The sequence below is a fragment of the Vigna unguiculata genome, chromosome 4, assembly GCF_037176805.1.
Source record: "Vigna unguiculata cultivar grain cowpea cultivar isolate G323 ecotype 2 chromosome 4, ASM3717680v1, whole genome shotgun sequence".
NCBI lineage: Eukaryota > Viridiplantae > Streptophyta > Magnoliopsida > Fabales > Fabaceae > Vigna > Vigna unguiculata.
The window spans coordinates 43,295,240-43,311,211 of record NC_140795.1 but is presented as its reverse complement, the minus strand read 5'-3'; the positions used below and the strand labels follow the sequence as shown (position 1 = coordinate 43,311,211).

The window sequence follows — 15,972 nt, the reverse complement described above, 5'->3', positions numbered from 1 at the left end:
TGGATAGATTATTCAAAGTCTTAAAAGATAATTTAAAGAAAAGAAAAAAGAATATTTTATAAAATAAACTATTAAATAATTTTTTATTTCTAATTTAAGTTTTCTAATAATTTAAAATTTATAACGTTTTCATTTGAAAATAATTTTATTGAATAAGAAACTAAAAAACTAAAGTTAAAGATTTCTTTAACTACTTTTCAACAATATTAATTTCTAGGTAAAAGAGGAAAAATACACCAAAACAAAGAAAAAAAATGATTTGATCTAGAGGATTCCAGATCCAAAACATTAAAACAAACTTTCATTTTAAATATCAAATTGTGTTCAAAAGTTACAAACGATGTATGGTTGGTAAACTTATCAAATCAAGTTTATGAATATGTAATTATTTTGAAAAGTATATTGCAAGTAATATAATTAATTCAAGTTATAATATTTAATTAAAAATCTTCAAATCAAGAGTACCAACTTTTTTAATGTTTATAGGTTATTTCTTTAAAAAATGTCAGTAAAGCCAAATTTGGATATTTTTAAGTTCACTTTGTAACAAAACTAGTTGTAAATTACTTTATTGAATCAAATGAGTTGAGATCTTTTCTTTCTCATTGATTTGTGTTCATCCAAGATCAAAGTTCACACTTTTTTGGGTTTATGTTTCTAATTCTTAAAAAAAAGTACACTAATGCAAAAGAAAAAGTTGTTTATGATATTTTGGCATATTCTCCACCAAATTTGATTTTTTTTTCCCTTAAATTTTCTTTTAAAAAAATTAACGATATTTTGAAAGTTTCACATCTACTTCTGTATAAGGTCAAATTCTACCGCATAAATAGATAGAGTGGACTCAAAGTTCAAATATGTAAAACTCTAACTTTAAATTAAAAAAAAAAAAAAAACTCTAATGTTTTTTATATGATAATTGTTTGGCCTAAAAAAGTAAGGTCTCAAAAGGTTTGAAAAATAAATTTTAGATAAAAAAAACCTTATTCTTAAATTACTTTAACCTTTCAAACATTTGAGTTATTTATGTAAACAAGGTCATTTTGTTATAATGTGGAAGAATATACAATAAAAAGTTGGTTCAAATATTGTTTCAAAAGTTAATAAATTATTTTAGTAATATAGAAATTAATTATTAAATTACTACTTTAATCCTACCTCCATAAATACATCTTACAACCAACGAACCTAAAAAGTTTTATTCCAAAAATCCAACTTTAAAAATTATAGAAAAAAAAAACCAAAATTGTTATTTTGTGGTTTCTTCTTCATAATTATAAGACCCAATTAAAAAATTTGAATAATTGAAGTGTCTGATAAAAAGCTACTAAATAATTTAGGAACATGTAATATACAATACAAAGGCAGTTATTAGGACTTTTACATTTTTCAAAACATTCCAAATTAAAAAAAATAAAAGCAAAAATAGAAAGAAAACTAACCCCAAACCCATAGCATCAACCACCTCCTCCTCATCCTCCATTTCTCAATTCTCAGTGTTCCCTCACTCACTCTCACTGAGATTCTCTTATTCATCATCTTCTTCTTCTTATTATTATTCTTCTTTTTCTTTATCTTCTTCTTCTTCTTCCCAATGCCACCACTCCACATTCTCCCCGGCGCCACCCTCTTCCCCAACCCTCTCCCCCGCCACCCCTCCAAAACCCTAACCCCCAAACCCCGTCCCCCCTCCGCCCTTCTCCAGTGGAACCGGAAGCCCGAGCTCTCGGGCACCACTCCGCGCGTCACCGTCATCACCTCCGGCAAGGGCGGTGTGGGAAAGACCACCACCACGGCCAACATTGGCCTCTCCCTCGCCCGCTTCGGCTTCTCCGTGGTGGCCATTGACGCCGACGTTGGCCTCCGCAACCTCGACCTCCTCCTCGGCCTCGAGAATCGCGTCAACTACACCGTCATCGAGGTTCTCAACGGCGACTGTCGCTTAGACCAAGCCCTCGTTCGTGACAAGCGCTGGTCCAATTTCGAACTCCTCTGCATCTCCAAGCCCCGCTCCAAACTCCCCCTCGGCTTCGGCGGCAAGGCCCTCACGTGGCTCGTTGACGCGCTCAAGGCGCGTCCGGGCGGCTCCCCGGACTTCATCCTCATCGATTGCCCCGCCGGCATAGACGCCGGCTTCATCACCGCCATCACGCCCGCCAACGAGGCTGTCCTCATCACCACGCCCGACATCACCAGCCTCCGCGACGCCGACCGCGTCACCGGCCTCCTCGAGTGCGACGGCATCAGGGACATCAAGATGGTTGTGAACCGGGTTCGCACCGACATGATTAAGGGCGAGGACATGATGTCGGTGTTGGATGTGCAAGAGATGCTGGGGTTGCCTCTTCTTGGGGTTATACCCGAGGACAGTGAGGTTATCAGGAGCACCAATAGAGGGTACCCTCTTGTGCTGAACAAGCCTCCAACTTTGGCTGGTTTGGCCTTTGAGCAAGCAGCGTGGAGGCTCGTGGAGCAGGATAGCATGCAGGCCGTGGTGGTGGAGGAGCAACCTAAACGTGGGTTCTTCTCCTTTTTTGGTGGGTAGGATTCTTTTTTTATTTTGTTGTGTTTAGGGTGTATAGTTAGCTAGTCGAGATTATTTGTTTTTGCTTTATTGATCGGTTGAGTAATGAGTAAATCTGTTTTGTTGGTGTCTATAGAGAACGGAATTTGAGTATTTTTTTTTCTCTATATTTCCTTATGATGTTGATGGATTCATGAGAGTTCTTCTGACCAAATTGATTGTTGGGATGTTGGAGCTCTAATGCGATGAACATTTTTTTGCTTTGTTGATGAGTGAAGTTACGATGTGATATGGTGATAGCCAATGAATGGAAAAGAAATTTGTTAAGTTGTTTATAGAGGTTATTATGCCGTGTCTCTGACTGATTTCCATTTGATTGGTGTTACGGTGTTCGCTGAGTGATAGAGACCCACTTTTTGGGTTCGTTTGATTCCAAAAGAATTCATGTAAGTTGTTTTCTCTAATTCACAGGTGGTTTTGGTGTTATTTTCTGATTAGAAATGAAATTTCTTCTCAATAATTTAGGTTGAATTAACGCAGGATGACTACTGAGGTGAAATGCTGGGTTAGTAAGAACCAAACTTAGATGCAGTTCGTAGAGTCTTGTTAGCCCTATTCTCTAACTAGAATTTGAGTTTCAATTGGTAGTCTATATTGGTTTTCAATGAAACCTTTATTAGGATGATTGCTGAGGTGAAACTTCAATTCTCGCTGAGAACATAACACTCAAAACATCTAAAGAAATCAATTTACCTTTTCTTCTAATTGTAAATGGCAGGATAAACTTGCAATAGTGTCTGTGGTTGTGGAAGTGTTTCTGCTGCAGTGCTTGTCCTTGATGGAAGAGGCAACTGTATAAAGTGTCATTTCTAATTTTAAGTTTATTTCGTTAATTCAATTTTCCATTGCTAGTACATTTCTTTGATTGGATTAATGTCTCTACTGTTTGGCTTTAAACATGGGGTTTTCTCCTTTTTCAGTAGGTAGGAATTTTCTTTTTGTGGTGTTTAAGGTTATCCGTAGTGCGTACAGCTAGTTGGTTGGGTTAATTAGTAAAGGTTGTGTGTTCATTGTTTAATTGATGGGCTGAGTAGTCATTAAATCTGTTCCGTTAGCGTCTATAATGGACAGTATTTGAGTATTTTTAATGCCGTTGATGGCTTAATATTGTAGAAAGTGCTGTGGTTTTCGGAGAAATGTTCGTACTTTTTCTCCTTGTTGATGAGTAAAGTAACGCTATAGTAATATATAAATGAAAACGAACTTTCTTAAGTTGTTTAGAGGATAAGCTGGTACACCACATTTCATGAATGAAAATGAACTTTCTTGAGTTGTTTATAATAGAGGATATGTTGTGTTCTCTGTGTTTTCTGTTTGGTTGGTGTTTCTGTGTTTATTCACTGAATGACGATGTTTTTTTTGGGTTGAGTAACAGGAAAAAAGTTAGATGCCCTTTATTAAGTGTTTTTGTCCTATTCTCTAATTAGAATGAGTTTCACCTTGCTAATCTATGATAATCTTCAATGCAAACCTTTATTAGGATTGTTATTGTGACAACGTGACTTCTGATTAAAAACTAACACCTAAAATGTATGAAGAACCAAGTTTAAGTTTTGAATGGCAGGATAAACATTTGCTGCAATGAAAGTTTTTATTCTTTTTGCTTGTTTTCTTAATGAGGATCTTCTTTTTGGGTTGGGTTGATTGGAATAAAAGTTTGATGTAATCTTAGATATTCTTGGTGCCATTTTTTTTCATCAGAATTGATGTTTTATTTCGGTAACTTTGGTGTAATTCTTTTTAGGATGGTTAGTGTTTTAAAACTCCTTTTTTGATTGGAAAATAAGGATGGTACCTGGTCAAAACTCTAATTTTGATTGGAAAAGAATGCTAAGCGTCTAAACAATTGAATTTAAGTTTTGTCCTTATGATATATTATAAATGGTAGGCCAAACTTACAATAGTTTGAGATTGTCGAAGTATTTCAGTTGCAAGTGCTTGCTAGATGAAGGAGTAAACTTCATGCAGTTTGATTTTGTAGTGTATTTTGTTTATTCCATTACGAGATTGGATTAATGTCTGTATCATTTGGTTGATTGATATCAGCCTCTGTGGACTATAGCTCTCTTGGTTATTTTTTGTTGCGAAGACAGCATCTGGTGTTTGCTCTGATAAATTTCTGCCTAATCTCAATACTCGTATGGATGTCCCCTTCATTTCTCTTTTATTTAATGTAAAGTGTTTAAGAAATGAGAGCATAGATTTATGGAAAGTTTGGTGATTGTGAAACTTAAATTGCATTGCATCTATGGAAGCATTTGTAAAACAAGATTGATTTTACACTTTAGGAAATGTTGTGTGATGTAAGGACTGTTTACAATCCAAATATTAAAAGGTGAAATGTTTTTTTACGTCACTTAGCATTGATAATCCACTTCTAGAGGTATTTTGGTCATTAAAACATAAATTTTTAGGTTTAAATATGTTTTTATCTTTTCTTTCAAGAGAATCCCAAAATGGTCCACAATTTATTTTTTATCTCAACTATATTTCTATTTTTAAAATTGATGTAATTCGGTCTTTTCATTTACAAATGTGTTATATATTAGTTTGTGGTTTTTTGTTTTTTTTTTGGTTATATTTATTTAATTTGTTTTTAAAAAAATTAGTTAAAAAAATGTTTATGTGTTAAGTGAATTTATGTCGATGTTAGTGTTAATATTAATTAGAATTGTCAAAACGGGTCACTTGACCATTTTGGTTTAGCGTCGGTTGACCACTTAGTAAATCAATTTAATTCGACTTAATTATTAGCGAGCTTAAAATTTTTGAATTCGACCTAACTCATCATAAGTTAATGGGTCAAACGAGTTGGTTCACTTAATTAAACAATGCAATTTTTTTCTTCATTACTAAAAAATCCTAAATTATAATTTTGATTGAAATCTGAATAAAGTTAAGGTATATTATAGTTTCATAGGTTGGTTACGTATGTTATCTTCAACTAAAAGAAAATATACTAAAAGTTGAAGGAAAGTGGCATTAATTTACATATTTGTATTTCTTTTAAATATCTATATAGAATTGTATCATTATTAATCTTATGTAAAAAAAATCAGTTACACGAGTGTAGACAAATGGAGAGAAGATCATATAGGTTTTTATTTTCTAATATAATTTAATATTTAAAATTTATGGGTGGATTGATGAGCCAACCTAGCTTACCATAGGTTTAACGACTCAGGTTCATTTTTTGTTGTATCAAAATTTATAATTTTTTAGTCCAATCCGGTTTAAACCTATGGTAAATTAAGTTGGCTCGAGGTTATAACATTTTTGACAATTTTAATACCAATTATAATTCTCTTATATTTAATTCAGAATATTTTTATATTGTTATACTAATATTTTTATAAATATTTATGAAATTATTTTTAATAAAATATTTTTAATAAGATTAAATTTATTTAAATTTATTTTTTACATTGAACTTTATTTAAATTTTGTTTTAAGATATTTGAATTTATACACCAAATAATTTTATATAAATCTATAAAATAAATTACCAATATAACGTTTTATCATTTCTATAAAGTTGATTTAAAAGTTATTGCAGAAATCTATAATAAAAATGTAAATTTTTAGAAACATTTCATTATAAAACTGGTAGGAATATTACTCAAATAACCCTATCTAAATTCTTGACACGTGTTCATTTTATTGGTTTTTTTGTCATTTGTTATCTGTTAATTACCGAATTGACCTTACTTACTCATATGACACGTGTCCAAAATTTTGGTTATTTGGTCATTTAAGAACTTTGTATTAGAAGAATACCTGAATTGACATATTTGGCCTCGAGTATCTGACCTTTATTCATTTTGTGGAGTGGTATTTGTGGGTTTTTTCATTTTCCCGCTACTTTGGTGATTTTTAAGGTGCTGACAAAGTGATTGATGGATGTGGTGCAAAAGTATAATGGATTGTTGCGGAAGCTTTCGTTTTATAACCTTGGAGCTTCCTGAAAGGATAATGATACAATGCCCCGTTTTTTTGACCCCCAAGTTACCTGCCTACGTGGCAGTTAATATTTTAATATTTTTAAAGCAGACGGGAAATGGAGGTAGCGGTTTGGGAAAGTTAGCGTGAAGTGCACGCGCTTTGATTGGACAAACTTTTTAAAAAAACACATTGAGCATTCTATTTTCCCTTGTTTCTTCCCCTCAACTTTCTTCTTCCCGTCAACTTTCTTCTTCTCCTCAACTTTCTTTTTCTCCTCAACTTTTTTCTTCGAGCAGAGACGCAGAAAGGCATTTCAATCGCAAGGCTTTGTCTTCCCAAAAAAGCTATCGTTCCATAAAGGTTTGTGTTGTGGGTCACAGTGGAAGCGGATAGCGGAGTTGCGGAGTGTGGTTTGGGTTGTTGGAGGCGGCGGGTTCCGCAGAAAGTGGTGGTTACCGTTGGATTCATTGCTTGGGCGGTCTCTCGTTGGCGTAGTTGTTGGTTGATTAAGGCCATTCACAGAACGAAGATTTGTCCGGTAGGTTATCGTGGAAAACCCCTATTCGAAGATTTAATGTGGTTTTTTTAACTTGGCTGCTGGTACATTATTGATGTTGGGTTGAACGGGGTTTAGCATGTTTTGCCATTTTGCCATTACAATTGATAAATGCAGTGAAACCCCAAAATGTGCGTATAGGGTTGTTTTGGTTTATCTTGTCGTCCATTGTTAATATTGATGGTTTTGTCAGGGTTGGGATGATCCATATGTCCCTCGCACACATGAATGTGTTTTGAAGTGGAAATACCCTATAATGCACTCTGTTCATTTCGTCTGTGAGGTTATCCAAGTATGTGTTCGGAAGTTCAAAATTTAAATTAGTTGATTTGGTGTTATATTGTTTTGTAATATGACAATTTGTTGATGATGCGTTAGTTGGATTGTTGATTCCCGTCATGTGAAGTAATTAGCCATATGAAGTAATTTCTCGAATTGGACATCTGAAGTTTATTTTTCATTCCTGTCATAGAAGGTTGTTGTATTTGTGAAGTAATTTATGATTCCTTGATTTGTGAAGTGTATTTTTTGTTGAATTTCTTTTGTTCTGATTCCTTATTGTATTATTAATAAATTTTGATAGGTTGTTGATGAATCATGGCTGGAAAGAGTAGAAAAGATAAAGTTTTAGAACCGGAACGAGTAAGTGTTTTGAAATGATGTTTTTCATGCTAAATTTGAAATTGTTATATGAATAGTTAATAATGCAATGTGTATTTTATTTTCATTGAAAGGTACGATTAATTAATTTTGTCGACACAAAATATATTGTTCGCATGAATAATCTGTTGACGGATGCACACCGTGCAAGGATTGGAAGCACACCTTTCAAATGGTGTTTGGAATTAGAGAGATGTTTAGATATTTGTACTCCTTTAATCCAGCAGCTGGTTCGTCGATGGGATTCTTGTGAAGAATCTTTTCGTCTGTGGCAGCATCTTGTGCCCTTTGGTGTTGTTGATGTATGTATTAGTTTGGGGTTGAGTGTACATGGGGAGGAGGTTCAATTTGATGGTTATGCTTGTGGTTGTGTTGCTTCATTATTTAGTGGTGAATGTATAACAATTAAGGATATTGTTAAAGTAATTAGTTATACAATAGGCACTGAGGAGGAGGATGTTGATAGTGTTTGCCGGTTATATATATTATTGTGTTTTGTTGTCTTCTACTTTCCTAGAAATTTAAAATCAGTGTGTAATATGCCATTTAGGGTATTAGAGAATCTTGATAGTTTGGTGAACTATAATTGGGCTGGGGCAGTTCATAAATTTTTGGTGAATGGATTGAGTCGTGCTCACTTGGTGGATTGTAACAAAAAAAATCAACATAAGATAACCTTACCTGGATGCGTTGTGGTGTTACAGGTAACATGTTTGTTTTTTTGTATTGTTCATTTATGATGTTTAGTAATTGTTGTGTTATGATTTGATTAATTTATGTCTTATGTTGTAGATTTGGGCTTTTGAGCGACTCGGATTAGGCGGGCCTAATAGGGAAATTGTATTCCCAAGAATTTTGCGATGGCCAAGTTTGAAGTTACGGACCACTAGCATCGAGAGGCTTTTGATGAAACCGAAGGTAATGAATTTTGTCATTTTAAATTATTCATTTAGTTACATTCATTATTTTGACATCATATGTTGTGTTGTAACTGAATGCATGTTTTGTAGATTATTTGGGATTGGGCATTAACGGCTCAATGTAGATCTAATCCAATGGTTCGGGCTGCACTAAATATTGATGGTGCAGCAATCAATGAAGATGATGTTGATTGTGGTGAATCCAATTTTGAGGAGGCTTGCATGAAGAAAGTGGAAATGAATGAAATGGAAATAATTGCCATGAAGGAACAGCTGAAGATGTTGCAGGATGAGGTATTCTCACGTGCTAAGTGGTCATCCCAAGAAGACACTAATGTGGGACACGATAAAGGTGATCTTTTTGAAGAAAGCGGACAAAAGCCTACTTCTTATACTGATGGGACAAAAGTGAGTGGACATAAACTTCATGAAGATGTTGACATGAGTAAGGATTCTGCTGGCTATAAACATAAGGGTGTTAAAAAGGGAAAGGTTAAACGACAATATACTCCATTCAAAGTAGAAAGTGTTAACTTTGATGGATATCGTTGCGGGAGTAGTGATTTCCTTCCAACAACAGCAACAAGTTCACCCATTGTAGTAGTTAGGAGTTCACCCATTTTAGGAGGAAGAAGTGAACCCATTCCATTAGCCAGAATTTTACCCATTCAAGTTGATTATCCTTTATTGGGTGTGGATGCTCTGAAGTTGTACATGACATTGACTCGTGTTGATTCTCTATATCGGTACGTCATTTGTTTTACTATTATAAGTTTTATTGACCTGGTTTGTATTACTAATAGTCATTAATTTTATTCTGTAGTGTTGTTTGCAATATAAATGGTCAAATCTTGACGACCCAGGACTGTATGGGTTTTCGACCAACAAGTTACATATGCAACATGGTGAGATGAACATTTATGTGTTAATATTAGTGATTATGTTATGATTTAAAATAATTTATTAGTACATTATTGTGTTGTTGTAGGCTGTATTGTTTGCAACAAATGTTATGATGCATAATGAAAGGAAGTTGCATGAACGGGTGCAAAGAATCATAATGAATCCCATGTATACGGTAATATTGTAATATTTAGTAGAAGTTGATATTTTGATAACAATTATATGAAATTGACATAGTGCGTTGTGGAATGCAGGATTGGCTTTTACATGACAGCAATAAAAGAATTGCAAACAGACGTGTTTGGAAATTAAGTGACTATAATACCTTTTTTTGTAGCTTGGTGGTTGGCATGGAGGACATCCTTAGCGCTGAATTTGTATACATTTTATTACTGTTGAAGATTTATTATTTCTTGCCATGGAAGTTGACGCCTTTTGTTATTTAGGTATGATAAATAATTAAGTCTTGTATGATTTTTGTAGTTGTTTGCTCCAATTGTCCATGGTGATCATTGGTGGTGCTACTGTGTGAACCTTAAGACGATGGAATTTTTTGTGTTTGATTCCCTAGGACATAGTAGAAACAACCGCAGAAGGATAGACAACTACATTGTAAGTATAAATTGTATATGTTTATTACACTATATTTTTTTAATTTTTTCCCATAATATGTGTAACTTATATGGCAGGCGCGTAACATAGAATTGTTTTTGTGTATGTTATTGAATTGTGAATCGGAGAAGAAGCCTTCTTTTGAAGTGCTGTGTGTGGACACTCCAATTCAACCTAATGGGTAAGTTGTAACATTTTGTGTGTTCAATGAGTGTAATTTAGCACTGCTTAATGATGTCTGAATATTGTGTTGTATTTCATTTGGCAGTCATGACTGTGGGGTCCTAGTATTAAAATTCATAGAGATGTGGGATGGTGTAAGTCAATTTAATGGCAAAGCCCTGCCTGACTACACTAATGTAAGTTGACTGTTATAATATGTTTTATTGTTTATTGTGTATCTTTGAAGATTACAGTTGGTAACATTGTGTTCATGTTGTTTTTAGGAGGAGCTGCAATTAATTAGGCAGAAATTCGTTTGTGATTGGGTTTTACATGAAGATAATGTCCTTCGCGATGAAGTTATTAAGCACTACGATCTGCTGTTGAAGAAATAGCTACTGTGAATGTAGAAGTTAGAATGCCATCAGAGGATTTTTGAGACAATTTTACATAGGGATAATAGGGATAGTTAGATTCAGGTAGACAAATTCAGTTATGTTGGCACAATTATATATATTTTTTAATCATTTGTTGGAGTTAATATGTAGTTTGTAGATTGACAGATACACTAATGATCACATGCTATTTTGGATTGGTTTAGTAAACTTGCAGTACTGCCTGTACAAAAACACAAAATTTATCATTGTATACTAGAGAAACAGTTGCAGTGTTTGGTGTACAAAAACTCCAACGTAACAAGGCACTTATGAAGTCAGAAAAGGACACTTAAATTTGGAAGAAGAAAACTTTATTTTTAATTGAATGTTCAATTTGAAATACTTAATGAAGTTTTATGGTGATGATTGATGGTGATGGAAATTTGTATGGCCTTTGTACTCAAATTTATCATTGTGTACTAGAAAAACAGTTGCAGTGCTTGGTGTACAAAAACTCCAACGTAACAAGGCACTTATGAAGTCAGAAAATGACACTTAAATTTGGAAGAAGAAAACTTTATTTCTAATTGAATGTTCAATTTGAAATACTTAATGAAGTTTTATGGTGATGATTGATGGTGATGGAAATTTTTATGGCCTTTGTATTCAAATTTATCATTGTATACTAGAAAAACAGTTGCAGTGTTTGGTGTACAAAAACTCCAACGTAACAAGGCACTTATGAAGTCAGAAAAGGACACTTAAATTTGGAAGAAGAAAACTTTATTTCTAATTGAATGTTCAATTTGAAATACTTAATGAAGTTTTATGGTGATGATTGGTGGTGATGGAAATTTGTAAGGCCTTTGGATTGTGTCGAAATTTATCATTATATACTACAAAAACAGTTGCAGTACTAGGTGTACAAAAACTGTAACGCAAAAAGACACTTATTAAGTCAGAAGAGGACACTTAAATTTGGAAGAAGAAAACTTTATTTTTAATTGAATGTTCAATTTGAAATACTTAATGACGTTTTATGGTGATGATTGATGGTGATGAAAATTTGTATGGCCTTTGGATTGTGTCCAAATTTAACATTTTATAGTACAAAAACACTTGCAATACTAGGTGTACAAAAACTGCAACGCAAAAAGGCACTTATGAAGTCAGAAGAGGACACTTAAATCTCCAACCAGAAAAGTTTATTTTTAATTCAATGTTGAATTTCATATAGTTAATGAAGTTTTATGGTGATGCTTGATGGTCATGGAATTATTTTGAGGGCTTTTGGATTATGTCGAAACCTTATTCCACGTAATTATACACTTTAAAAGCAGTTGCAGTACTGCTTGTACAAAACGTAACACGTAAAAAGGCACTTATGAACTCACAAAAGGACACTTCATTAGCGAAATTAAAAAGTTTGTTTTTAATTCAATCTTAATTTCCAATTACTTATTTAAGTGCTTTGGTGATAAGGTCATGCATTTGCAAGGAAATAACTTCACAAAATGCACAATATGTCTTTCTGCACTAAGATGTTATCTTTTACAAAAATGTTGAAGAACAAACATATTGAATCCAATAAAGGCAAATTCTGCACGAATTACACAATTCTGGTTTTGTTGTTCATTGCAAAAAACATCAAATGTCATTCACAAACAACAAGCACAAAGCTGACAATGTGTTTGTGAATGTCATCGGAGTTGAATGTGGAGAGTGTCATATCCACCAAAAAATGTGATATTAATCTAATTTACCATAATTACGACGATGATGCAGACATTTGAGTGTGGAACTCATTGCTTTGAATCGACGATAACAAGGACATGAAACCTGAATTGGGAACACTCGCATTCTGCATAATATTTAAACTACAGTCAGCCAACGTCAGTACAAGTATTAATTTGCAGTGCAACTTAGTGAATGTTATGTATACAAACCCATTTAGGAGTGTTTGTTCCTTGACTATCACAATGTTGGTTATCATCACAGACATCAGCATCCACAGGTGGCTACAAATTAGTTGCATGTTGTTAGTGGCATACTTAAATAATTGGTTGCACTTAATAAGCATAAATGACTTACATAGGTGTTGTAGTCTGTTTTTAAATTTGGATGAGCAGACTTTTTTTTCTTGGCAACCTTCTCCACGGCTGATTTCATCCTTGCAACACGTGGCCGCCCCTTTCTCTTCACAGCAACGGGACTCCGCACTGTTGTGTTAATTTGCCCACCGGATGTGGGGTAGTTGATTTGGATCTGCATAACCCCAGAACAGTGGCTACTGCTGTTGCGTTAGGACTTCAATTGATTAAACAAAATTTCAGTCGCAGACTCAATTTCGCATGCGACATCCGCAAGTTCAAAGAATTCTTTGCACAGCGCTTGGTACCTTACCATTTGCGGATCGTCACTTTTGCTGTTGTAAGCGGCTCTCATTGAAGAGTATCTCCTTCGAATCAATTTACTCCACCTTGGAATTATGTATCTTGAGTGTACAGTTCTGACTTCTTCTTGGGCTAAAACTACCAAACAGTGGTGGCACAATATCCCGCGAAACTCAAACAACAAGCACGTGCAAGTGATTGTTTGAGTGTGGGAATTGTAAATAACTTTATGGTACTTGTTTGCACGATCACCATCCCATAAACACTCTTGCAACACAACGTAATTGGAGACAAAGTTGTCGACATCTACATTTTTTATTACACAATTCATTTTGGATCTAAACTCCTTTTGGATCTCCTCAAACTTTGCATTGTGTAATTTTCTTGAAACTGGCGCTCTATCAAAGAATGAGTGGCGCAAGGAATAATTGTGTTCATTGAGGCAAAATCAGCTTCACATTCCTTTTCCGCTTTTTGTTTTAGTGCATTATTATATTGCACAACAAAATGATGCAATGTGGTTGTGGAATTGATAAAACCATCAAAGAAAGCATTCAGGCCCTCACTTAGCTGTGTAGTTGACATTCCTGCCCAAAAATTACTTTTCAAGTACGCCGGCACCCATCTAAATCTGTCTTCATATAGTGTTCCTAGCCATTCATTGTTTTGTAATTCATATTTCATCAAGAATTCACTCCAATCACTTTCAAAGTCAAGAACATTAACACTGTCGTATACCAATTTCTTCAATTCGCACTTAATTCTTTTATATTGGGAGTACCCTTGCAGCTTCTCCGAAATTTTTTTCATTATGTGCCAAAGGCACCATCTATGCCTTGTATGTGGGAAAACAATTTCAATTGCGTTTTGCATGGCTTTGCATTGATTCGTGACAATTCCCTCAGGTGACCTGTTGGACATGCATCGACGCCAACTCTGAAATAGCCAAACAAAGGTGGATGTATCTTCTGATGATAACAGTCCACATCCTAATAATATTGACTGCCCATGGTGATTAACACCGACAAAAGGTGCAAATGACATATCGTACTTGTTGGTCAAATATGTTGTGTCGAAAGATATAACATCTCCAAATTCTTCGCATGTTGCACGGCTACGTGCATCAACCCAAAAAACGTTTGAGATGCGATCATCGGAATCCAAGTCAATGTCATAGTAGAAGTCATTGTTCAATTGTTGCATGTTTGAGAAATGTGTTATGAGAGCCTGCGCATCACCATCCTTGCACAATCTCCTACGTTGCTTTTCGATGTAATTCCTTACATCACGCTCAACAAATGGAACATTTTCAAACCCACCTGCTTCACAAACTAATGATTGGAAACTCTTGTTAATGCGCACTCCGGCTTCATCATTCATATCTAGTGTCCTCTTTACTTGCATGCTTATTTTTTTGTTTCCCCGTATCAACCTGGACTTTTTTGGACTAAGGTCATGGTTGTGGACATTGTTAACGTGGCGTATATACCACTGCCCTTCCTTCTTCACACCGCTAATTCTGGCAGGACATTCTTTTCTTTGTGACGGGAGACTTTTTACTTCTGAAGGAATTGCGGCGTGACACTTACCTTCACGACTACAAACTAACCTTATGAAGCATAACTCATTGTCTTCTCCTTTCGATGAACTTCTTATTCTGACACCGAACCCACATTTAATAGCGTATTTCCTGTAGAATTGCTTCAGTTGGTCTACATTATCAAAAGTCATGCCAACTTCAGGAACTTCTTCGTCAATTTTGTCATCGATACCTTTAATAATATCTTCGCATGGGTTATTCACCTGAGTTTCTTCAAATAAAGAAATGTCTTCCAAAGATATCGCGTTTACATCATCCAATGTAGTGAAGACATTGACCCTGTTAGTAATACTTAAATAAAAATTAGTGAACATAGTAAAAGTTAGCAAAGCATACAGTAACAACGCATAGCGCATAACAACGTTTCTTTGGAAATAACTTTTTTCTACATTTCATGTTCAGGTTCACCAACAAAGTTATGATTTTTATCAGTTTTTATTTAGGTCAAAGCTGGTAAACGTTCAAAAAAATGACAATAGTTATTAAAGTAATAAATGAGCAAATAACCTTTCCGCAACAGTATCATCAATTTCTCCTTGCTGGGTAGATGTGCATTTATGTACATCTTCGCCAATCGGGTTGTTGGAATCATTCATGTCTGATGGAGAATGAAGCATTGGTGGAACAATAGTTTGATATACTTCGGGCAATGAAACACAGGGGCAATGAAACAGAGACAGGAGGTAGGTGGGAAATAAAGGTGGTGGATAACTTAACTTCTGCAATAAGTTAATGAAGGGCAATATTGTCTTATACAACATATAATGTTTTCTTTTTTAAAAAAATTATTATGCCTACAAATACAACAAAGTAATACAATACATGCAGTGTCCAAGGTTTGAGTTCTACCCACATGTAGGTTCTTTGAAAATTACCAGATTTACATCGCTACTTGTTTGAAAAATCATTTAACATACATTTTCTTTGGCATTTGTATTACCAGATCGTTGTGGAAATAAAATTATTCGACGCAATGGAAGACTTGCAAACTGTTGATGCTGGACAAGATATTTCAAACTCTTATTTGGCATCCATTTACTCAAACGGACAAATGAAACAATGCGAAGATGGTGTTCATTTCGAAGGTCCCACGCCAACTCTATTCCGAATTCCATACAACAACACATTATGGAGTTTGAAGGAAAAAGTATGTCGGTCTTTGGACATACCACATGGTAGCAACATTAACAAATTATGTTACCGGAAACCAACGATGACTGAAAAAGGGAGTATAATTTATATTGCTGCTTACTTAACAAGTGA

At 34.6% G+C, this 15,972-nt stretch overlaps 1 protein-coding gene and 1 pseudogene across 1 annotated transcript; one reads left to right on the top strand and one right to left on the bottom strand.

Moving 5' to 3' along the window:
- Nucleotides 1–1,460: 1,460 nt before the first annotated feature.
- MIND (septum site-determining protein (MIND)) lies at nucleotides 1,461–2,859 on the top strand. The gene has a single exon (XM_028067679.2). The coding sequence runs from the start codon at nucleotides 1,595–1,597 to the stop codon at nucleotides 2,543–2,545; it is 951 nt and encodes a 316-aa protein (XP_027923480.1). The 5' UTR covers nucleotides 1,461–1,594; the 3' UTR covers nucleotides 2,546–2,859.
- A 10,158-nt stretch (nucleotides 2,860–13,017) lies between these two features.
- LOC114165528 (protein FAR1-RELATED SEQUENCE 5-like) lies at nucleotides 13,018–15,305 on the bottom strand (annotated as a pseudogene).
- Nucleotides 15,306–15,972: the final 667 nt, after the last annotated feature.